This window comes from Pinus tabuliformis, chromosome 4_2 (assembly GCF_031772625.1).
Source record: "Pinus tabuliformis cultivar Carrire ecotype Pingquan chromosome 4_2, CPIR1, whole genome shotgun sequence".
Classification (NCBI taxonomy): Eukaryota; Viridiplantae; Streptophyta; class Pinopsida; order Pinales; family Pinaceae; genus Pinus; species Pinus tabuliformis.
In genome coordinates this window covers 297,133,934-297,159,851 of record NC_142304.1, presented here as the reverse complement: position 1 = coordinate 297,159,851, position 25,918 = coordinate 297,133,934, and the positions used below count along the sequence as shown (strand labels likewise).

Below are 25,918 nucleotides of genomic sequence, written 5' to 3'. Positions count from 1 at the left end.
TCCGTTTAAGCCCGTCTCCCGCGACTAAGGGGGGTAGATCCTATGAGATGACGAAGACCAACTTTTGACCAGTTGGTTGGGAGACACGATATGATAAGCACTAAATGGATTTAGAAGTTAAAAGACCAGTGCCTTATGGGATTGATGGCTGAACAATTATCTATCAAATGCTGCGGAAAGATGAAATCATTAACAATCATTTACCATCCAGTAACTTAGAACAGTGCAAGATATCCTTTTAAAACCACAAAGTTCCCATATCCAGTAATTAAAAAAATTTCGATCAAAGCTTCAAACAACAACGCAATTATGAATCATTAACCAGATATGCAGCTAATCTTCAAGATAATCATTTCATGTGCAGACTCGCATAAAACAATAAATTTCAAAGATTTGAATCTCCGCAGGAGAAAATAGAAAGTGATAATTACCCGAGATAAAAACTAAATTTGGCAAAAATTTTCCACAATTTTTTTTTTATTATTATTATTTTGAAAAAAAACTTTAAATCTAAAAATTAATTAAACAAAAAAAAAAAAAAAAAATCTCTTTTTTTTCTAATTTTATATTTTTATTTTATTTTTTTTTATGATTTTAACATTTATATATTTTTTTATGTTTTTTTAAATTTATAAAAAAGTGAAACTATTTAAAAAAATAAAACTAAAGCTTAAAAAATAAATGAAATTTAAATTATTTAACCTAAAAAAAGAAAGACTATTGAAATAAATCTAAAATTTAAAAATATAAAATCTAAATTATAACTAAATAGAGAAAAACTAACCTAAATCTAAACATTGGTTATAATAGTGTACATCACATGTTGAATTTTAGAACAATTCGAAAATGAACAAATCGCTAAGCACTGAAATCGCAACCCTGGGTCAGCGTAAAACGAAACGCGTAAAGAAAAATTTGACAGGCACAGGCTCAAAGATCTAACACGTATTTTCAGCGGAGATTTACATTTCAAAGAAAAACCGTTTTAGAGTGTACCTAATGCTGAGTTGAAGGACCTCGATTAAGATCGGCTTCCTTACCAGGCTTTCGATTCAGAAATTATTTCACGACGCTATTTAAAATTTGCAGATGAAGGGAAACGATTTTCTCGTGACAGATTTCTTCAACCTCTACTTCCCTTTACCTGTTGGTCGATTCAGAGAACGCAGTCACCAAAGTCCTTCCTTAGATGGATTACAGATCCTATTCTTGTCACGCTGATTTCAAATGTTTCCTGATTAATCCGAAGCTCTCACGCAATAATGCCCACCGATAGTTCGCTGGATACAGTGGCAGACAGATGGATTGAAAGCTATCCCCTTCATCCAGTCAATGCACCGACACACGAAATGATGCCCAGCACGTAATTTACAGCCTCGGATCAGAAGTGAGTGAGGCGTACAGAGCACAAGGAATGAGTCATCGTTAATGGACAGTGCTATCTTCTTACTGTCGATTGAAAACTCCCTCAATCACGTAACCCTCATCGCCCATGCCCGTATTGAAATACGAATGTCTGATCACGTTGAAACCTCAAAAAAGAATGGTTGTATGTAGGGATCAAGAAAAGGATGAACCACTCCCAGATTTGCACGCAGATATATCTAGGTTGGTAATTTTATTTGCGTGACTACTTGCAGGGTTGAATCAGGACGACGGGATTTTGCTTGATAGCAGAGGAAAAGCGATAAATGGTCTGGCCACAAATTGGAAATGCATGAAGCATATACGGAGCGGATAAATGTAGGCAGAGGGGGGACTGTGGGTAGCCTAGGAAGCTGCAGATCTGAAAACTGATATCTGGGACCCTTGGATGGCTAACACAGAAACCCTGCAAGAAATAAATTATCCTCCAAATCTTCTCCGTAACCTGCAAGATAGAAAACAAAAGCCCGCAGATATATGCAAAATTTTAAAGTAAAACCCTTCAAAATTAACCTTGAATCACAAAAATTTGCAGCTCTAGAAAAGCCAGATTTAGCAATAAAAGCAGAAGTATTATCGAAAATTTCAGATTTTACTGTGAAGAACTTCAGAAAATCTCTCATGCAAATTAGAAAAAATAAACTGAATGATAGACCCAGGATCAAAACCAGATGGGCTCAGCAAGAAAAATGCTTGTGGGAGTTGGCTGGTTCAGCCGAGAACTTCCCCAAACACCTGCTAATCTTCTTCAATAAGGGTTCCCTGCACAGCTCACTTCAACCATCAGTAAATAGAGAGCAAATAATACTAGATTTCATAAAGCAATGGAGATACCTGCCATTACTCCAGAAACCCTAATACCATTCAAACCCTAGCAAGTGAACAAGATACCTGTGCTCACAATACTCTACAATAAGCTATTATTAATGGTTGAAAAATAAAATATGCAGAAAATAAAACAGCTCACAGCACTTCCAGAGAGTAACACCACCAAGATTTGGACCCCAAAGTCTTCTTTTATTAACCAGAAACAAATTGCAAGAGAGCTTCTTCAGTACAAGACTCACAAATCCAATGATCTGAAATGACCCCTAGCACCCTACTTAAAGGAAATGATCCCAACGGCTAGTTCGAGTGATTCATGTCGAAATGATCTCGACCGTCGATGAGAATCAAGACATCTTTTAATCTCATCCGTCGATTTATTAAAAAATGATATTTTGCATGCATTCACTCAAAATATTATTATTTTATTATTTTAGGGTTTTTGCTTTATTTTATAATTTTTTATTATTTTATTTTACTCTTTTTTTAATTTTATTTATTTATTTATTATTATTTTTTTTTATTTTTTTAAATTTTTAATTCATTTTAAAATGGATCCTCGAACTTAGCCTTTGGAAAAATCTCCTAGGACCTAGGACTTAAGACTTATGAGGGGATTTAAAACATTTTTCAACCCTCAAGACACTTTACATCATGACTTTGACAATTTACATCTTAAGGGGGGCAACCCCTTTATCATAGACCCTCATAAACCACCTAGTTCTGCGACACAACTATAATCTAGCAGATTAACACACTAGGATTCTCCTAAAATTCTAATGACAAAATCCATCCCGGCTTTGGGGTCAGGCTGAAGGAAAACTCTGTCGATCATGGATCGGTGAGACGAAAAACCTTCCGAGACGTAGATTACCACTAGAAAGTTAGGTCCACCTAGGCAATTTACATACACGACTCATATCTGCTAAGATTATTTACAATTCATACATGCAGAAAGGGTTTACAATTAAAATGATCAAGCTGCTGATGACTGCAGGATGGCACGGACATGTCGATCAGGTGCTACCCCTTTTTGCAAAGAAAAAAGGGGGTGTACTGCATGGGTAGTTGACCGGTAGTGGTCAACAGGTCCCATTAAAAATAATTAATTATTTTAATAAAACTATCTCCGGGTCGAATTTCCCAAAATGATTTTTGGGTATTGGAGAATGTATTTATCTAAGCCTCCCTGCAAATTTTGAGGCCTAGAGCACATCCGATGCTACCCAAATCAAAAAAACATAGTTTCTTACTTCAGAGGCCTTTCCTAGTCTCCTCATCTCACTGCCCACGCCCCTAGGTTGCTCGCTATGCTGGGAGTCTAGTGTCACCTCCCTTCTGTGGGTAGGGAGTCCGTGATGAAATGGGTGCTATGTTGTTCGGGATTGCCCCCTGCAAATCTTTAGCATAAGTCACCGCCTCCTACAAGGTAGAGGGCCTGCCTGACTTCACCAATCCACGCAATGGCTCAAGTAATCCCTCTATGAATGTGTACACCCTTCTAGCATCGGATAGGTCTGGCACCATAACTGAAACCCTAAAAAACTATGATATATAATGCTCAGGGTGGCCAATCTATCTAAGTTGGGCCAACTCCTTGAAGTGAGCCTCCGGGTCCCTCCTATCAAAACGCTCCACCACTCTCCCTATGACGTCCTCATAAGAGGTCACGCTAACATGTCCCAAAGTGGACAAGCCATCGAACTACCACTCATGTGCTTCCCCCTCCAAGTGCAAGGTAGCCATTTTGATGGCTTCCACCTCTGTCATCCGATTAAGTTGGAAATAAGTATCCAACTTCTCCACCCAAGCTCGAGCTGTACACTTGGTAGAGCCATCATATGTGGGGAAGTACATCCTCCCAATGGTATGTTGTAACTCTGAGTTCTATGTACTCGGTCCCCCACTGTACCTGCCCTTCTCATTCTGTTTGAGCTAGCAATAGTATCTGAATGACAGGGCTGCTTTGAAATCTTCCCCCATGGATTGCCACTCCCTGAAGAAATCTCCCATGGGCATTTGGTCATCCAGTCCTCCATGCTCACTAGGTGTTGATGGTAGGAAAGTAGGTAGTGTGAAAATTCCTAGATCTAGCAATCTCAGGAATCCTACTGCAACCAACTGAATCTACTTCACCTAGATCGTAAATTACATTACAACCTTATTTCAAATTTCTTCTTTAAACATTGAAGTAAATTACTAAAGCAGCCTACACCAAATTAAATATGATTTTGAAACATAGAAACTAAGCAAGGAAATACAAACACATAGGTCATCATTATTTTTGGACAAATGTCCCCGAAAAAACCCAATGCGGGAAAATTGGTGCGGTAGCTTTGAGGGTTTTATTATTATGCAAGAGAAAATCTAAGTACAATTCTAGGATGCTCAACTAGCAATCCAACACAGAGAGAATACTGAACAAAAGACTGGTGACATGATCTCACCCTGTCATTGGAGAATCAATGACTGATCCTATTGAACTGGAGGCTCTGTGTCACCCTCTGCATGGCCTCTACGAGAACTGCGTCACTCCTGACAGTTTCTGCGTCACCCCTCCTAGGTATTATGCTGCCCCTCTTCTGAATCCTCTGTTGGCTGAGAAAATCGATCTTCTGCCTCCCGGAATCACACCCTGGCTTCCAGCAACTAAAATTCGACTTCCCTTAGCAGAAAACTAGACTTCCCCTCAAGGACTGCGCTGCCTCTGTGTCAACACTGCATGGGCCAGCGCCGGCCTTTCTCTGGATGTCTTTCTGTCCTCTCTCTGCCTTGTACTCTCCGGAAATTCCTTCTTCCAGATTCTCATTGCCCCTCTGCTGCAAGAAATCTCCTCAATCGATTTTTCCTCCTAAGAACTTCTCACTTCAGAAAATCGATTTCTTGATCTCTCTTGGTGTATTTTCCAAATGACTCTCAAGCCCCTTCTTATATCTTCCTGTTGGACAACCAACGACCTAGATTAACTCCTAAGCAAAGACTCGGATCATATTGACTTGATCTCTATCTTTATCTAGAAGATTCACCCACAATTAGATTAGTACCCATTGATATTTTAATTTTCCTAAGTTTAGACATATGAACCCCATTAAAAACATTAATTATTTTAATATAATCGTCTCTGGGTGGAATTTACCAAAACGGTTTCATGGTTCTTTGGAATGCATGTGCCCAAGCCTCCCTGTGAAATTTGAGGCCTAGAGCACATCTGATGCTACCCCAAATCAACAGGCAACGTGGTTTTGGATGGCCCACTAAAAGTTGGTGGGTGAGTGGCTAGTGAAGGGTGGTCATACTATTGTGAGGCCACTGAAGTCTCTCCAAATGAGAACTCACGGTGAAGGCTCTTGTCCCTATTATGTTGTTTGATCTCTTCCAACATCTCTTTCTATCCCTTAGCCAAATCATTCAAGGCCTTCAAGAGGCTACCAAATGTTGCTTTGTCCTTACTCCTTGGCTCCCCCATCTCCGCTACAACTATTGCCTTCCCACGTGCCTCTGTATCAGGTGTAATCTCCAACTCTCTTTCCCTGCTCCTGTACCTCTGCCTTTGGTAAGTCACGTTCTACCTATCCTCCTCGTTCATAGGAAATTTCCCCCATAAATGAGCCAAGATCAAAGCTCTGATATCACTATAATGTTCCTAATCAGGAAAAACAGTGATATGCAAAGCAAATAACAAATACAACACCAACAAATTTCAAACACTTAGTAAAAACCCATGTAAACTCCAGAAATAAGAACTAGTTGAGCCATTTTATTAAGCAATTGGGGAAATAGTACAATAGTGTGGAAGGAGTGCACCTAGGCAACTAAATAACACTATATGTCAAGCCTATACTTGTCTTAAGCTTACATGACTTCCTTTTATACTTAATACCTTCACCGTTAATGGCTTAAAAACACACTCTATTGTGTAATAATTGTATAAGATGTTTGTGGTATGTTTTTGTTGGATGCAAGAACTTGCAAAGGTTAATGGTGCAACTTTTTGCCACTGTGAAATGGTTCCTCTATAACATTGATGGTGTAATTGCTTTTTCTAGCTAACTAAAAGATTATTCTCTTAAAGTAAGGAATTAAGCCACCAACTCTAATTTTTACTACCACCAGCAAAATGATTTGGCCATGGGCTTGAATTTTTTGCCAATAGCAATAGAACATAGCCATAGGATAATAGGGAACTAGAAACCCACTACGATTTTCTTCTTCATTGTTCCTCTTTTCAATACTTGATTTATTCTTCAAATTCGTAGTAGAGATGCTCAAAGCAGTTGGATCTAATGGTGGAAAGCAAGGAGTTTGTCAGCATTGGGAAAGATTCAATTCCCATTAGGGCCTAGCCTAATGCCATGGGGCACCTTGAGGTAGTGGGAAAATGTGTAGTTGCGCCCAAAGAGATTATATTGAATGGTCTCATGCCTTGTGTACACATAAGTGGATCAAATTCCACCTATATGTCCTTCAATTTTATAAAATTCAAATTTTGCTAGCGTTATTGGTTTCAAAGGTTCAAGGGCCTCATTCTATATGGCAATCCAAGTTCGAAACTTAGTGATAGCTAAGATACACCTAAAATCCAGCCAAGTTAAGGATTGGCGTGGCCCCATAATAGTGTGATCCTTGGGTGATTTTGACAACTTCAATGTCCTTGGATTGTAGTTTCTTAGACCACAAGCTAGCCTCGCAAGTTACATACATGCTAGCAAAGAAAAAAATGCAACTGTGGAAATTATAAATTTTAAGTCGTCAAAGGCTAACTTTTGCTCAAAAACCTAGAGTCAAAAAAGTTTCGAACATTATGAAAAATGCTTGGATTAGCAAAAATGCCCCAAAATTGCTCAAATATCTATGTAATGAACAATAATTCATTTATGGATATACAAAATAAATAGAATAAATAGTTGAAATTTATATAGGAGAAGGATATATGATTGGTAAATGAATGAATAAAATATTTACCAATCAAAAGAATAAGAAAAAAAATAATTCCATAAAAACTCATAACGAAATCTTTGAAAAGAGGAATAAGGCAAACAATCATGAGAAGAGATTATTTTTCATACCAATGTTGGAGATAGAATTGAGCTTGGATAATTGCTACATGTAGATGATGGTAGCTAAATAGATTACAATAGATTGCAATCAAATATTTTTATTTATCAGTAAATTAAATCTCTCTCTCTATATATATAGATAATCACACTTCTAACGTGATCCCAAAATATAATATAGGGGCTTTAAAGTCAGGAACCACAAAGAAATAAGTTAATAAGTCAACCCAAATTCAACCACCAAGGCAATGAAAATATAGGTCTTTTAAAATCAGGAACCACGAGAAATAAGTTAATCACTCCATCCAAAGTCAACCACCAAGGCAATGAAAATAAAGAAGACCCACCCTAGATGTGTAAAACAAACAATCATCCCATTACTGTCAAAGGAATCCCTAAACGTAAACAGAAATCGTGGATGGAAGAAATTATTAATAAACAAGGAGTGTTTCAAATGTCGTCTGCGATGTTAACATTATATAGAAGTATGAGACATGTTATCAAATTCAAGACTAGTAGAGTGCCAATCATGATCGAGTAATATCCTTGCCGACGCTACTATAAGAATGAACTTGAAAGGATTAGATAAGTGTAGGAAACAGGTGCAAACATTTCCAATGAATGATCTTTTGCTGCTCAAGTAATCCTAGTGCAAAACAAGGATGTTTCCCTTTGAGTCAGCATCAACTGTCAAGCACTAAAGAAAATCGCTAGAAAAGCTCAGATAAGTGTAGGAATCAGGTGCAAACATTTCCAAAGAATGATCTTTTGCTGCTCAAGTAATCCTAGTGCAAAACAAGGATGTTTCCCTTTGAGTCAGCATCAACTGTCAAGCACTAAAGAAAATCGCTAGAAAAGCTGTTAGTACCATTCTTACTAAAATCGGTGTTATTCTTCGTGGATCCCGTTATACTCTACAGTGGAAATGGGGAGGAAGGCCACAAAAAAGTAGATAAAGTACTTCTAAAGCTGTTCAATTCTACACCAAAAGGTCCCAACGTAATTTTCGCCAGAAGCCAGAATGCTTAGGGCACGTCATTTGGCAGGAAAGAAGGAATGAGTACAATTCAAGTATATACTCTGATTGCAGTGAAGTAAATATATACTAATCTAAATTTTTAACCATAAAATCTTTAACCAGTTATTGTTATGAAAGTAATAAAGAAAATAAAAAATATCTCAATATCCAGAAGTGACCAGAACAGGAAACTGGTCTCGAAAGTACTACCTGCCATAGCACCAACCAACAAGTGCCCTAGGCATCTCTTGGAAACACAAGAAAAAAAAATGACACATAAATTGTAAAAAAGGGGTAAACCCTAGACAAGAAATAGAATTGATTCTTTTTAAGAAGAGAGACACTAATCTACACCAGAATCAGTGGAGTTAGTACCATCATTGACAAAAGTGAAGGTACCAATGCAGAGCCTGAGAATGACATCTAAGGAATGTTTCTCAACCTCTCCCCAACCTTCCCTTTCAAATTTGTCCCCTGGAGTCTCACTCTCTGATTGTGAATGGTATTGGTAAGTTTCACTTATTGGAGGCGCCATGTAGAAAACGATCTTTCTAAGTAACTACCAAAGGAGATTTGGTTGTATGTCTTTGATTATGTCTGGAAGCATAAATTAGACTATGAAATAATTGATTTTCGGTGTAGATCCTGCTATGAAGTACAACATATGGCAACCCCCTACACTAAAGACAAATCTGAGAATGTTGTGGAACACTCAAAGCCCATATGATCTCTCACCAAAAGGCAGTGCAACTGTAGGCTTACTTGGTGGAATGACACCTATTACCTCCCAGATCTATACTTAAACTTACAAATCCCTGTAAACAAGTGCAGGCCCAAGTGTAGGAATCAGGTGCAAACATTTCCAATGAATGATCTTTTGCTGCTCAAGTAATCCTAGTGCAAAACAAGGATGTTTCCCTTTGAGTCAGCATCAACTGTCAAGCACTAAAGAAAATCGCTAGAAAAGCTCTTAGTACCATTCTTACTAAAATCTGTGTTATTCTTCCTGGATCCCGTTATACTCCACAGTGGAAATGGGGAGGAAGGCCACAAAAAAATAGATAAAGCACTTCTAAAGCTGTTCAATTTTACACCAAAAGGTCCCAACGTAATTTTTGCCAGAAGCAGGAATGCTTAGGGCACGTCATTTGGCAGGAAAGAAGGAATGAGTACAATTCAAGTCTAAGAAAAATTTCAGTAGCTGAATAGCTGGCACCACAAAATCTCAAAATTATGATGATTCCTCATTCTCACAAATACTTCGTTACTATTCACTGAGGATCATAAGTTATAACACATTAGCAAGAAGGTCATTTACCTGGTCAAAGCCATCAACTGCTTTGACGAGGATAGAATAATAGACCTTGTGAGGTTTATCCTTCTTCCTCTCTTCTACTTCATCAATGTAGGCCACACGTAGAGATGGGTATCTGCAAAAACCATCAGATATATCAACTGACCGACGATTCAATTTAAATATTCCTAAAAAATATTGTCGAAAAACCAAATAGAATCTGAAGAATGGAAATAGTCTGACTTACGTCTTCATAAGGTTTAAAATGTCAGCTGCACGCTTTTCGCCGAGTCTCTTTTGTGTACCATACCGTTGGCAGGAGACAACATATGTAAATTTCATGTCAGCGACTGCCTGCAATTGTGCCCACAATGATCGCTGGCTCATTTTTTGCTCATCAGTTATCGATCCAATCACTGTCTTGCAGCCTTCCAAAATTTCTGCAGAACCAAAGCAAATTCATAAGAAAACAAGTTTCAAAGAAATATTTTTAAAAGCATGAGATGCAGTCTTTCATAACGGAACCAGATGAGATGACCGCAGGATCAGTCGCATTCCCAGGAACAATTAACCGCCAAATGTTGTTTCAAAGCTATCAACCAACACGATAAGATTCCATAACTTAAAAAACATTTTTATACCTCCATCTTTTGCCATATCCAGAAAGGATTGGAGTTCCAAGGCTTTTCTATAGTACATCATTCCTCTGACTGCCAAAACAAGAGTATAAAGAACTGTATGTGCATTCAGGAAGCAACAAATAGACTGCATCTACCATATTATTAAAGATTATATATAATACCAACTATAATTTCAACTTGTCTAAAAAATTGTTCACATTCATCTCCCAAACCTGTCCTGGTCAGGGTTTGCGCTCGATAAGATACCCAGTGACGAAGTTCATTGATTTTCTCTGGGGTTCGCAAGAGCTCCTCAATATCTCTCTCTTGTGATCGCAAGGCCAGGTCTTCAGTCCCACAAACACGTTGCAGAAAATTTTTCCATTCATCTGTTTAACAAGGAAAAAGAAAACTAGTGAATGCAGAGACAGCTGATCTGAATGTCAAATGGTCAGAATTGAATAGCTCTCCAAAATGTATGAAAAATACAGTATATACCCACCTGGATAAATTTTCTGCAAATATAAAATAATAGAAACCCCATCTTCATTCTCTTCGTGAAGATCTTTCTCCGAAATCAGAACTTCTTCCGTATCATAAGGAGTCAGGACACTGGGGGAAAATAGTTGACAAAAGTTATTACGTCCAATTTCAGACACAAAAGGCTCTTTACGACTGAAGAAAAATTATTTCAACAGATAATTCTCTTCCTTGTCAGAGGATAGATTCAATTATCACAAAAAACTAAAAATGCGATTACAAGGCTATGTTAGTTATGATGCATTTTATCATGAAGGTCTAAGCACAGCCAGCTTTACTAGTGAAAATACACAACACAGAAATCTAAATTCTTAACCATAAAATCTTTAACCAGTTATTGTTATGAAAGTAATAAAGAAAATAATAAATATCTCAATATCCGGAAGTGACCAGAACAGGAAACTGGTCTCAGAAGTACTACCTGCCATAGCACCAACCAAAGAGTTCCATAGAAATCTCTTGGAAACACAAGAAAAAAATGACACAATAAATTGTAAAAAAGGGGTAAACCCTAGACAAGAAGTAGAATTGATTCATTTTAAGAAGAGAGACACTAATCTACACCAGAATCAGTGGAGTTGGTACCACCATCGACAAAAGTGAAGGTACCAATGCAGAGCCTAAGAATGACATCGTAGGAATGTTTCTTAACCTCTCCCCAACCTTCCCTTTCAAATTTGTCCCCTGGAGTCTCACTCTGTGATTGTGAATGGTATTGGTAAGTTTCACTTATTGGAGGCTCCATGTAGAAAACGATCTTTCTAAGTAACTACCAAAGGAGATTTGGTTGTATGTCTTTGATTATGTCTGGAAGCATAAATTAGGCTATGAAATAATTGATTTTCGGTGTAGATCCTACTATGAAGTACAACATATCACAACCCCCTACACTAAAGACAAATCTGATAATGTTGTGGAACACTCAAAGCCCATATGATCTCTCACCAAAAGGCAGTGCAACTGTAGGCTTACTTGGTGGAATGACACCTATTACCTCCCAGATCTATACTTAAACTTACAAATCCCTGTAAACAAGTGCAGGCCTAAGGGAATCCAAGAGGGCTGTCTAACGTCAACACAACACCTCCTCAATATTTTGGCCGACTCTCCTTTGGCACGAGGGGGGAATCTCTAAGTAAAATGATTAAGATATTATTTGATTAAATGGGTGAAAATATAGTGATCATGAGAGACATCCATAGTAGCAACACTTGAATCTTTGGATTGCAATGCCTAGACCCTTTAGTCCCATATCCTCTTGTTCTTTAAAGCACTTCTCCCATATCTCTAAGGACCACATGCTTCACTCATGCAACCTCAACACCCTTTAATGTGCAACCTTTACATTCATTTAGGAAATGTCAAATGTGTTCAAATGGATTTAGGGTGGAGATTATTACCACTTATCTTGCACGAGGCATATACTAGTGATTTTTTTCACAACCCTTGTGATTTTCATCGCAATGAGATTTGGATGGTTAGGGTTTTCACTTGATTCTATGGATTGTTGATGACACATGATGATGTGCTAGAGGTATTGATGATGTATTTCTTTGCATATTGCTTATCATAGGGATAGCATTACACTTGATCATGTGATGTCTTAGCATCCACTCCTTGCTAGAAGATTGGACATGAGGATATATGGATCCCTAGGTGGAGTGCCCTAGCACTTTCGGGCTAAGTGTATATTGTATTATCTTGATCATCAAGTTGGTTTCGTCATGGCATATAGAGCTTAGCATACACTCACTTACACATGGTTTGTTACTTGGATGGAAGTTGGGCATTGTTATGAATAAAATAATACAAAATACTAAATAATTATATCTATATATATATATATATATATATATAAAATAATAATTAATTATTTATTAATAAAATCGTTAATTACAGATTCTAAGGTTGTTTATAACAGTGGTATCAGAGCCTCTCAATCCTCCGGTCAAAATCGGCATTGCCCACATAGGTGTATTATTTCGCAACCATATTGTCCGCAACATTTCAAGCATCATTTCCTCTGTTCATTGTATTTTCGTCCGTGTCATACTGTTGTGATCACTGCTCTATTCTCCCAGGTCCCGACTTTCGCGCTTAATTCCCAATCATAGCTCCTGTGTCGTGCTTATCGCATCTTCAAGTAGGTTTTGCAAGGAAAACAAGAACAAGATGGTGAGCAATGACGAATTAGAAGTTGATGTTAACCGCTATGGGGATGAAGTCAATAGCATGCAATATTTTCTCAATAACATAGAAAAATCACAAACATAATTTAAGGAAGAGAAAATGAGGTTGATGTCGACGATGGAGCAAATATTGCAGAAAGGCTTCAAAATTGACGAAATCACCAAAAGACCTGACGACCATAGCGAACATGTTAATTTTAGGTATGTTCTATGCTTAAAGCAATTTATTTCAATTTTCATAGTTAGCTCAATATCATTTCTATATTAGCAATCACATAAGCATTAAAGTAAATTGCAGATAGAACATAATCATAGATCGCAGAAGACAAGCCAAGACAAGAGGACACAAGATGTGGCGCTAGCCAAGGACAAACCCCAATGTGGGGAAACCCTTGATCAGTTCTTCTTATATGTTTCTTCAATAGTTCAGCACAAAGAGAGAGAGAGAGATAGTACATTTACAATAGAGGTCAACACTTTGACTTATCTAAATAAGAGCATAGATCATCTCTAGGAAGACGATACATGAGGTAGCTGAACTCAATTAAAGACATGCTACTTCAACTAATTCTCCAAGGGGACTCCTTCACCTATTATTGTGCTGCACCTCACCGTGTTGCACCATGCTACACCCATCATCACAATGCTAGACCTCATGACCATGTTGCACACATCATACTACTGCACCTTATGCTACCATTGCTATACCATGTGCCATTATTGCACCATGCTGCCACAGTTGTCCCATGTGCCATTGTTGCACCATGTTGCCACACTTGTTCCATGTGTCATAGCTGCACCATGCTGCCACAACTGTACCATGTGTCGTAGCTGCACCATGCTAGCCACTGCTGTCCCATGTGGCATACCGTTGTCCCACTGTTAATGACATTGCCATTCCATGTTTGCTTGTTGTCCCATTGTTTTGTTGTTGTCCCATCACAACTTGCTATCCCAATTGTGCCATCATTGCACTGTGCCATTATTGCTAGCACTGTTGTCCCATCAGAGCTTGTTACCCCAATATACTTACAACAACCCAACATACTTACACTGCTCCAAATATGTATGTACTAGCTCACAATTTTGAGGTCTATTTGGTTGCAGCAAACTAGGTCTGGTTAGGGCACACAAAAGTCCTTAACCAGCCTTCCTTTTTGTGCCCAAAAACACTTCCAAGAGATGTGGCTGCCCTTCATTGAGGGGCCAAGGGTGGCTGCTTCAATTCTGGCCTGCCTTAGCCCTTGTCTACCCTTCAACCTACCTGTAATTTATTGCAGCACCCTACAGCAAAATTGTGTAGGGTTACGACTACCTTTCCATGGATTTTCACCCCTCCAAAGTACCCTCAAAACTATCCTATGGTTCTAGCTCTTCCAGCAAGGGAACTCGGCCCCTTTTCCAGCACTTCGGACCCATGAAATAGACCCAAAACAATCCTCCTTTTACGCATTGTCCCTGCCTCTTCTTGCTGCGTCTACCACGAGGAATTACCCTCCTTCAACAAGCTCTCTTCCTCCACAAAAGGATGCGTAGAGCTATCATAGGCTAGGGCTTGCTAGGACTGCGGCAAGGGCTACTAAGACCTCCTCCATAGTTGCATAGATCCTCCTTCTTAGGACTGTGTTAGGGCATCCTCCTTAGGATTGCGTTAGGGCATCCTACTAGGGCTCCTTTACCTTCTGCATTTTAGGGCTTCCTCTCTTAGATTTCTCTTCCACTAAAACCCAAAACAAATGGAGAGAAATCAAGAGTGAAGTGTGTGTCAAATGACTCTCAAGTCATCTCCTTTTATACTAAAACGTTGAGCACATGTGGGGTTTATTTGGTTGTTGGCCGACCTTGACGAATTGTCTACTAAAACAAATAAATTTATAACTCCATGAATACTTATCAGAATCGGATGATCTTTAGATCAATCCTACACCTCTCAATGAGAGGGATCCAAGAAAAATATCAACTGTCATAAATAAGATGACCCACATGGAGTTTGTCCCTAGTTTCCAATTTTAACATAACAACTTAATCAATTAATGAAAAAATAGACATGCTAATAGTTCAAACTTTTCAAAGACCAGAATATAACTCGCAAAACAGAAATATGCATGAACCTACAGATCCACCTAAGGTATGTTTTTTAAGTAGCCAAAATTACACTAAATTTCCAGAAAGAGTATCAATGGATTAAAAAGGAGCTACCTAAGTTCGATTGTAAAGACCATAGAGGTTCTATTGTTTGGGTTAATAAAATGGAAGCCATTTTCGAATTAAACCCACCATTAGGTGTGTTGTAATTTCTAAGTCTGACACATTAGAAATCCCTACTGCATTATCTAGTTTATTTTCTCCTACTTGTTATTTTCATTAACAAGTTATTTATAAATATAAATATTGAAAATAAACACAAATGCAGCCTTAACGCATATACAGATCAGCAGTTGAAATAACTGAGACAAACACACAAGGGACACCGTTATTTTTGGACAATCGTCCTAGGAAAAACCCAATGTGGGAAAACCAGTGCAGCAGATATGAGGGTTTTATTATTATGTACTTTTTGAATACAACTCGGGTGCCAGAAATGGCTCATCAAACAGAGAATGCCCTCGGCAATAATACCTCTCCTCGGAAATGAAAATTTCGGCTGATCAAGTATCAGATGAATGATTCCACAACAACTACGGCAGCTCCTCAGCTAGACAGTGAAAGCTACTCCAAGCTTCTCTATTGCTCTGCGTCACTATGTAGGGACTGCGTCACCCTTCCCAGTTCACCAACGCTCAGTCTGCCCCACGAAAATCACCCAGCACTGCCTCTTGGTCATGCGTCAACTCTACTAGCCTCTACGCAACTACTGATGCCTCTGCGTCACCCACACTGGCCTCCTCAGCGTCTGCGTAAGTCCCAACCGCCTCTACGTCAACCTTCCCAGGCTCTGCGTTGTCTCTCTGGCACTATCTCTGCATCTCTGCTATGTGTCTCGGCCTCGTTCCGAACCACCCTTCGCTGCAACAGATCACCGGTTCGATTTTCTCAGCAAACCCCGCTCCAGAAAATCGAATTGACTGATTAATTTGGTGTGCCTCCTCTTATACTTTTCCTGTTGAGTCTTCAACAACCGAGATTAAGTCCCTAATCAACGGCTAAGATTAGATTTGGCTTGATCCATGTCATTTACAACATTCTCACCCAGTTTTATATTAATACCCATTAATATTTTAATTTTCCTAAGTTTAGACTTAGGAACCCCATTAAAAATATTAATTATTTTAATATCTCTCCAACCAGGAGGAATTTTCCCAAACGATTTACGGGTCTTGGAGATCTTATGTGCCTTAGCCTCTCCACCAATTTTCATGGCTAGGGAACATCCAATGCTACCATAAATCAACACTCCCTCTTAGTAAGGAATGTGTTCTAGTAATGCTTCACCATGGAAATATCACATTGATCCTCCGCACAACTACCTGTGCTGATGCTTGGCATGTCACCTCACATCATTTGCACTGCTGCCCATGACACTGCCACTGCCACTGCTACATCTGTACTGCAGCTCCCTTTTAATATGTTGCCCATGTTGCCCCTAGCACTACCACTGCTAAATGTTGCACTGCAACTTAGTTAGCGAGAAGTAAGTAACTGACTTCTCCCAAATACTGACATCCTAGTCAATCTAGAAGCCTTGTGAAACTGAAGCTGCCTCTGCTATTATCCTGTGCTCCCTCTGCTACCATTGCGCTGCTGCATACACCTCTGTGTCTCTCGCACTACTACAACCTCCACTGCACTACCTCATATTTCTGCACCCAAGCACTGCCTTGCTGCTCCACTCCACTTTGCTCCAACTGACACCTGTCATCCTGCTACTGTCATTAAGGGCTCCCGTAGCCAGATATGATCCAAGAGTTTGGGCACCTCAAGGATCCTGCCCCTAGTATGCAGTCCTCTTGACTACAACTCGATGTCACCCCACCTCTTCTCTAGAGGTGCATGAGCACTTATGGCACAATCGTCATCAATTTCAACCTCTTTATCCACCTTAGTTGGAGCTGCCTTTGAATTAGAAGCCTCTCCCTTGTTTTTCTTCCTGGGACATTGGGATGCATAATGTCCCAGTTTCCCACAATGGAAGCACTTCACCTTGGAGGTGTCCCTCTTTTTCCTCTTCCCCTGCTGTCTCGCAAATTCTAGAGTCGCATCCTCCTCCTCTTTCTTGATTCGACCTCCCTTGCCACTATTCCCTACTTTGGTCATCCACCTGATCTCTTCTTGGCGAAGAGCTGCCCACATCTCCTCCCATCCTGGAAGAGTAGCCCTACCTAAAATACTTTGGACAAATGTCTCCCACTCCTTGGAGACTGCATTCAGGGCAGTCCTAACCATAAATTCTGGATCCGGTGTAGATCCCACAAAAGTGAGCTAGTCGTGAATATCCTGCAACCTGAGAAGGAATGGATCTATCTGCTCTCCCTTCTGCATTTGATACGACCGCAACTAATTCTCCAATAGCATCTTCTGCTGCATGGAAGTGCCCTGATATAAGGTCTTCAAAGTATGCCACATCTCCTTTGCTGTGTTCTTTTCATCAATATGTAGTATGACAAGATCTTTGACCCCATCTAGGATCATGCACTTTGCCCTCGCCATTACGTCTTCATACTTCTCATTCTCCGCTGGGTAGATTGGGATAGCCATGGTTCTCAAGAAAAAGTCCTTGATGCAATGTCGATCTAGGATTGCCAGGATCCTAGCCTTCCAGATGACAAAGTTGGAAGCCCCATCCAACCTATCCTGATCCCTCAGTCCATTCATTGCCATTTCAACTCCTCTTCTAGACTCCCTCTGAGTTTCGAATTCCCTCCTGGAAATCTCCCTCTAAGTCTTGATTTCCCTCCCGGAAATCCTTTGGCCAACTTTCGAACTGCTCCTCTCCAATCCTTTGTGCAACTACAACTCGAATTTGGATTTCTTGGCTTGAAATCTATCAAGGTAGCGACTCCCTCTACCTTGGTTTTGTCTCCTCAGGTACTGTTCTACATCGACAAAAGCAACACCCACCAACTTCTTAATCACAATCTGCCCACAGCTCCCCAGGCCCCGACAACTGAAGAAACTGAGCCTTTCAGGCTCTGTGCAATCCCGACAACGACAAAATCTGCTCCTCCTGGCCACAGTGTCAATCCTTACTGGCTGAGAAAGATGATTGGGCACTGTGTAGGTCTGGTTTGCCCCTCTCTGCCTCTGTGTTGACCCTCCTCCTGGCTTTAAATGATGACGTACGCCCTCTACATCACTTCTTCTCTGTTGCTTCTACTCTGGAACAACGTTGTCTCTCGGGACAGCTGCTACTACTACAAATTCTTCAGATTACTGCTGGTGCCTCTAGTTCTCCTGTGATCTGCAATGCTCTGGTACTACATTGAAATTTCTAAGTCTGACACATTAGATATCCCTACTGCATTATCTGGTTTATTTTCTCCTACTTGTTATTTTCATTAACAAGTTATTTATAAATATAAATACTGAAAATAAACACAAATGCAACCTTAACACATATACAGATCAATAGCTGAAATAACTGAGACAAACACACAAGGGACACCGTTATTTTTAGACAATCGTCCCCCGAAAAACCCAATGCGGGAAAACCGGTGTAGTCAATATGAGAGTTTTATTATTATGCAGTTTTTGAATACAACTAGGGTGCCAGAAATGGCTCACCCAACAAAGAATGCCCTCGGCAGTAATACCTCTCCTCGGAGACAGATATTTTGGTTGATCAGTCATGGATGAACAATCCCACAACAACTACGACATCTCCTCAGCTGGACAATGAAAGTTGCTCCGAGCTTCTCTACTGCTCTACGTCACTCTGTAGGGACTGCGTCACCCTTCCCAGCTCACCAGCCCTCAGTCTGCCCCACGAAAATCACCCAGCACTGCCTCTTTGCCCTGCATCAGCTCTGCCAGCCTCTACGCAACTACTGATGCCTCCACGTCAGCCTCTCGGCTCTCTGTGTCAGCCCACTGGCCCTCTACATCACCCACACTAGTTTACTTAGCCTCTACGTAAGTCCCAGCTACCTCTGTGTCAGCCTTCCCAGGCTCTGCGCTGTCTCTTTGCACTATCTTTGCCTCTCTGCTATGTATTCTCGTCCTCGTGACAAACTGCCCCTCACTACAACAGATCACTGGTTCGATCTTCTCAGCAAACCCTGCTCCAGAAAATTGAACTCACTGATCAATTTGGTGTGCCTCCAATTGACCCTCAAGCCTCCTCTTATACTTCTCCTGTTGAGTCTTTAATGGCTGAGATTAAGTCCCTAATCAACAGCTAATATTAGATTTGGCTTGATCCATGTCATTTAGAACATTCTCACCCAATTTTATATTAATACCCATTAATATTTTAATTTTCCTAAGTTTAGACTTAGGAACCCCATTAAAAATATTAATTATTTTAATATCTCTCCAACCGGGTGGAATTCCCCCAAATGATTTATGGGTCTTGGATATCTTATGTGCCTTAGCCTCTCCACCAATTTTCATGGCTAGAGCACATCCGATGCTACCATAAATCAACAAGGTGAAGGTGAGAAAATTATGATGGTATCTGTTGGGTCCCTATAATATTAGTGATTACCCCATTACTATTGTAGTTATACCCCTTATTATATTGTTGTGCCCCTATTACCCCATGTTGTTATTTCTGTGCCCCATAGAATCCCTCTTTTGTTATTTTTGTGGCTTTATATTACTATTGTTAGGTCGACTGGATTATATTGTGACTCCTTAGACTCCTATATATAGAAAGGAGGTTTTGTCATTTGTATCATCCAAGAATTGTTCATTTATGTAATGTAAAGGAGGTTGCCCCCTCGAAGAGGCTGAATTCTAAGGCGTTGATCTATCTTTTCTTGAGCTGGTTTCATAACAGTATCCAACAATTTGGAAGTAGAAACATATGATTGGTTCCTATGGTGGTCTAGCAAATGTGATGCCCATTCCTTTCATTGGAAGAATTTCATGGATACCTTGCCAAAAAGATTCTACAACAAAGAAGAAGATGATGTCTACAACAAATTGTTCATCTCAAGCAAAATGGGTCAATAAGCAAATCTACCCACGAATCAAAAGTATTGGCTACACAAAAAAGAGGATTTATTGATGACCATGACTATCGCTACTGGGCAAAAGTTCGAAGAAATAGGAGAATGTCATCAGGTTTCAATTCAAATACAAGAATTAAAACTACAGAGATAACTCTATGCTCTACTGCTCAAAAAAATGGATGTAGTGCTAGGTGGGGAATGGTTAACAAAGCTAGGAAACTATAATTCAAACCTTGAAGAATAGTTTATGGAGTTTAATTGACAAGGACGACACTATAAAATATATGGCGTTGATGCTCCCAGCTTCAAAGAAGGTGCAAATACATATGAGAACTTCACCAATTCACAAGGCACAAACAAAGTCAAAGTAAATAGACGCCATTCCATAGCAATGTTGTCAACTAAAGCTAACCCTCTTGTTATGCTTTGAGGGCAAAGCATCCCTAGGGTGTGAAATTTTCAACTCTATTCAGCAACTGGATATTATTCTTCTAACTGATTAATATTAAATGCATTTTATTTCAGTTTTTGAAAAAATTGCAATTTTTTCGATGATTTTTTTTCTTTTTCAAAAAATCATGAAAAAATAGCCAATCAGAAAAAATCATGACTGGCGAAAATAACGACTTACAAATGATATTTTGTGGTTTTTTGTTGGGTCCCTATAATACTAGTGATTACCCCATTACTATTGTAGTTATACCCCTTATTTATATTGTTGTGCCCCTATTACCCACATATTGTTATTTCTGTGCCCCATAGAATCCCTCTATTATTATTTTTGTGGCTTTATATTATTATTGTTAGGTCGGCTGGATTATATTGTGACTCCTTAGACTCCTATATATAGAAAGGAGGTTTTGTCATTTGTATCATCCAAGAATTGTTCATTTATGTAATGTAAAGGAGGTTGCCCCCTCGAAGAGGCTGAATTCTAAGGCGTTGATCTATCTTTTCTTGAGCTGGTTTCATAACATTTGGTATCAGAGCTTTGGATTCTAGGGTTTCGCTGCTCCAAACAGGTCATCGTGGCATTTTCGCTATAACTTTTTTTCTGTGACGTTTCAGAAGTCGCAAAAAAAACCCATTTGAGAAGAAATCGCGCTGAACCTTGGGTCCGAATTTCAGAGTTTTTCGCGCGATATTTTCGGAGATATGATCTGAGGAAGTTGGTCTTTTTGCAGACTCCTGAATTACACTCAAAACAGGTGACCTGGGGAAAATCGTCATAACTTTCTTTCTGAGCATCGGATTGAAATTTCGTAAAAAGGTACAGAAAGAGGACGGACTGTAGTTTTCTTTTATATATTTTTCAGAGTCAAAGGTTGAAACAGTGACACGTGGCACATCGTACAAGTTCGCTCTACTGAACTAGTCTATAATCAAGTCACTGTGGGAGATTTCGCATAACTCTTCCTTGGAGAATCCAATTTGGGTCAGACTTGTGGCATTGGAAAGAGGACACAGAGGGCTACTACAGGTCACAAATTCAAAACTAGATAATCAGAAAGTACAGAGATACATCGGAGGCAATATCGAGCTCCTACAAAGTGAAAAAAGGTGTGTAGATTTTCTTTAATTTTTGCTTAAGCTTGGTTTGAAAATTTATTTTGAAGGAATTCAAAGGGCATATTAGAGAATTATTATCGGTAACTGATGCCCCGAGGAAAGAAAATGCAAACACCTAGTAAGGAACCTGAAAGCTCTAGCATGACTCATGAAGAAGAAGAAGAAATGCTATATGATATATCAAAATTACAAGAACAAGTGCAACAAATGTCACTTGCACAAAAAGCAACAGAATCTAAAATGGATGGTTTAAGGAAAGATGTAGAAGCTAAGATGGACGGTTTAAAGAAAGGTGTAGAAGCTAAGATGGATGGCATGGAAGCTAAGGTGAATGGCATGGATGCTAAAATTGATGGCATGGATGATAAGATGGATAAGTTGCTACAAGAAATGGTCACTAAGGGTGAAAGAGTACTAAAGGAAACTCATGATGAGAACAAAAGAAATGTTAATCATGATTCCATAGACTCTAATGTTGGATCGAAGACTCACCATGTTCCAAAAATCGATATGAGGAAGTTTGATGGCAAGGATCCCGCCACATGGATATTACAGATGGAGCAATTCTTCGATCTCAATAATGTGCAAAACACACAAAAGGTACGTATGGCAACTTTATATTTGGAACCAAATCAGTTTGTATGGTATCAATGGCTTTGTTCTCGTAAACAATTTATCACTTGGGCAATTTTTACGGAAGAATTGATAGCACATTATGAGGATACAAAAAGCAACACTTTTTTTAGCCAATTGATAAGTCTCAAACAAAAGGGTTCAATAATGGAGCACATTGAGGAGTTCCAAAAATTGAACATAAGGGTAAAAGATATTCCAGAGGAGCATAGGATTGATGTGTTCATAGGGTCTTTAAAGGATAATATCCAACATGATGTGCGCCTTTGGGAACCTGATTCATTAGAGAAGGCATTCAGGTTAGCAAGAAAAATGGAAAGCAAAATTATGGCAACTAGGAAGCATACCATTCACAACTATAAAGACGGAAGTGTTGTTGCCCATAGTCTTCCACAACCTACAAGGTTGACACCACAACAATTGGAAGAAAAAAGAGCAAAAGGGCTTTGTTACAATTGTGATAGCAAATACACAAAAGGTCATAAGTGTGCTGAGAAGAAATTATTCTACATAGATTGTGAAGAGGAAGAAGAAAAGGAGCAAGAAAGGTCAAAAGAAGAGGATATATTCCAGGAACAAAGCCTAGATGAAGAACAAATAAATCCGACCATATCTTGTAATGCATTGGCGGGAATTACCACTCCTCAAACCATCAAGATAGAAGGACAAATCAAGAAGAAAAAGGTAATAGTGTTGATTGATTCAGGAAGCACCCACAATTTTATTCATTGTAGGGTAGCAAAAGAATTGAATTGCTTCCTATATCCAGCACCAGAGTGTCAAGTGATGATTGCAAATGGAGGAACAATAAATTGTTCTGGAAAGTGCCATAATATCAAGCTATCCATGGGAGAATATGTATTGACTAGCCCAATGCTTTCCATTCCAATGGGAGGTGCTGATGTTGTACTAGGAGTCCAATGGCTACAATCCTTGGGTACAATAGCTTTTAATTTTCAAGAACTTTTCATGAAATTTTCTGTGGAAGGAAAGGAAGTTGAATTAAGGGGTATTGCAGGGAAACCAGGAAAGATAATCAGCTCTAATGGCATGACAAAGCTTCTAAAAAAGGAGCAAAGAGGTGTAATTGCACAATTATGTTCGCTAGATGTTTCCACATTGGAATCATCTATTTCTCCAGATCTCCAAAAAGTCCTGGACAATCATTCCAAGGTATTTGAGACTCCCAAAGGTCTCCCACCTATGCGTGATCATGATCATGCTATTCATCTGATTCCAGGAAGTGTTCCTCCAAACATCAGGCCGTACAGATATCCATATGTCCAAAAAAGTGAAATTGAACGTATGGTTGCAGAAATGCTAGAGGCTGGTATAATTCAACCGAGTCAAAGTTCTTTCTCAGCTCCAGTAGTATTGGTGCACAAGAAGGATGGATCATGGCGCATGTGTCCAGATTATAGGGAGCTCAACAAGCTCACTATTAAAGATAAGTTCCCCATTCCTGTCATTGATGAATTACTGGATGAATTGCATGGATCAATTTACTTCACCAAGTTGGATCTTCGTTCGGGATATCATCAAATCAGAATGAAGATTGAAGACATTCCGAAAACGGCATTTAGAACTCATGAGGGTCATTATGAATTTTTGGTCATGCCTTTTGGCCTTACCAATGCACCTTCAACATTTCAAGGTTTGATGAATTCAATTTTCAAACCATTCCTTAGAAAATTTGTGTTAGTATTTTTTGATGATATACTAATCTACAGCAAGTCTTGGAAGGATCATGTTGAACATGTTGACAAGGTGCTACAACTATTGGAGGAGAAACAATTATATGCAAAAAGATCCAAATGTTTCTTTGGAGTCCAGGAGGTGGAATATTTGGGTCATATTGTATCTCATGAAGGAGTTAAGGTAGACCCTAGCAAAATTAAAGCCATTAAGGAATGGAAAATCCCCACATCCATAAAGCATCTGCGAGGATTTCTTGGGTTGACAGGGTATTATCGCAAGTTTGTTAAGAATTATGGGAGAATAGCAGCACCTCTAACAACATTATTGAAGAAAGATTCATTTTCATGGACTCCGGAAGCAACAAAGGCCTTTGAACATCTTAAAGAGGCAATGTGCCAAGCACCGGTCTTAGCTACACCGGACTTCACAAAAACCTTTATTGTGGAATGTGATGCTTCAGGAAATGGAATTGGTGCTGTTCTAATGCAAGATGAAAGACCCATTGCTTTTGAAAGTCGTCCAATCAAGGGAAAGTTTTTAAGCAAAGCTATTTATGAGAAGGAAATGTTGGCAATACTCCATGCACTTAAGAAATGGCGACCCTACCTAATGGGAAGACACTTCAAGGTAAAAACGGATCATGATAGCCTTAAATACTTTTTAGAACAAAGATTATCCTCTGAAGAGCAACAAAAGTGGGTCACAAAGATGTTGGGTTATGACTTTGAAATCATCTACAAAAAAGGGAAGCAAAATGTGGTGGCAGATGCACTCTCAAGAAAGGATGAGGATGTGGAAGCATTGTTGTGTGCCATTTCTATTATCCAACCAGATTGGATAAACGAAGCAAGGAGGAATGGAAGAATGACGAAGAAGTGTGGGCACTTATTCGAAAGCTACAACAAGATTCCAGTACTTCTGATACATTTAGCTGGCAAAATGATTCGTTATGGTACAAAGATCGCTTATACCTCTGTAAGAATTCCCAGCTAAAACAAAAGATTCTTATGGAATTGCACACTTCTCCCTTAGGAGGGCACTCAGGATTTTTAAAAACTTACCACAGGGTTAAGAAGGAATTTTTTTGGGATGGCCTTAAATCAGATATTCAAAAGTTTGTGGCGGAATGTTTGGTTTGCCAACAAAATAAAGTTGAAACAATTAAGACACCGGGTCTATTACAACCTTTATCCATTCCAAGCCAACGTTGGGAGGAGGTTTCAATGGATTTTATCACAGGTTTACCCAAGTCTGAGGGAAAGAGTGTCATCATGGTGGTAGTTGACAGACTTACCAAGTATGCACACTTTTGTGCATTATCACATCCATTTAAAGCCAGTACAGTTTCTACTGCATTTATGGAAACAGTTCAAAAGCTACATGGAAACCCAAAGATTATTGTAAGTGACAGAGATCCCATTTTCACTGGAAATTTTTGGACAGAATTATTTTCTTGTCTTGGTACTCAGTTAGCTCATAGCTCATCTTATCATCCTCAATCTGATGGGCAAACTGAGATAGTAAACAAATGTTTGGAAGGATATCTTCGTTGCTTTGTATCTGATAAACAGACACAATGGGTCAAATGGTTGCCTCTGGCTGAATGGTGGTATAACACTTCCTTCCATACAGCAACAAAAATGACCCCATTTATGGCACTTTATGGGTATCAACCACCATCCATCACATCATATTTAAGAGAAAATTCTAAGGTTCAGGCAGTGGAACATCACATCGAACATCAACAACAAGTCCTCCAACTCTTAAAGGATAACCTCGTGTTGGCACAAAATAGAATGAAACAACAGGCAGATCAACATCGCAGTGAAAGAAGTTTTGATGTAGGTGATTGGGTATTCCTACGGCTACAACCATATAAGCAAATGTCCCTAAAGCAAGCTAAGAAGGATAATAAATTATCACCAAAGTATTATGGTCCGT

At 39.2% G+C, this 25,918-nt stretch overlaps 1 protein-coding gene across 3 annotated transcripts in view; it reads right to left on the bottom strand.

Annotated features, from left to right (window-relative positions):
* Window positions 1-9,595: 9,595 nt before the first annotated feature.
* LOC149169173 (callose synthase 3-like) overlaps window positions 9,596-25,918 on the bottom strand; it is a 333,109-nt gene continuing 316,786 nt past the window's right edge. For 2 of the 3 annotated variants that reach the window (XM_089428592.1, XM_089428594.1), the window contains exons 29-33: window positions 10,739-10,848; window positions 10,470-10,625; window positions 10,258-10,326; window positions 9,864-10,056; window positions 9,596-9,752 (exon numbers count right to left, since the gene is read on the bottom strand). In XM_089428592.1, the coding sequence (XP_089284718.1) occupies window positions 9,611-9,752; window positions 9,864-10,056; window positions 10,258-10,326; window positions 10,470-10,625; window positions 10,739-10,848 (670 nt within the window). In that variant the 3' untranslated portion in view covers window positions 9,596-9,610. Of the gene's footprint in view, window positions 9,753-9,863; window positions 10,057-10,257; window positions 10,327-10,469; window positions 10,626-10,738; window positions 10,849-25,918 lie in introns of those variants that run through there. The other variant, XR_016259780.1, reaches the window with a different exon arrangement.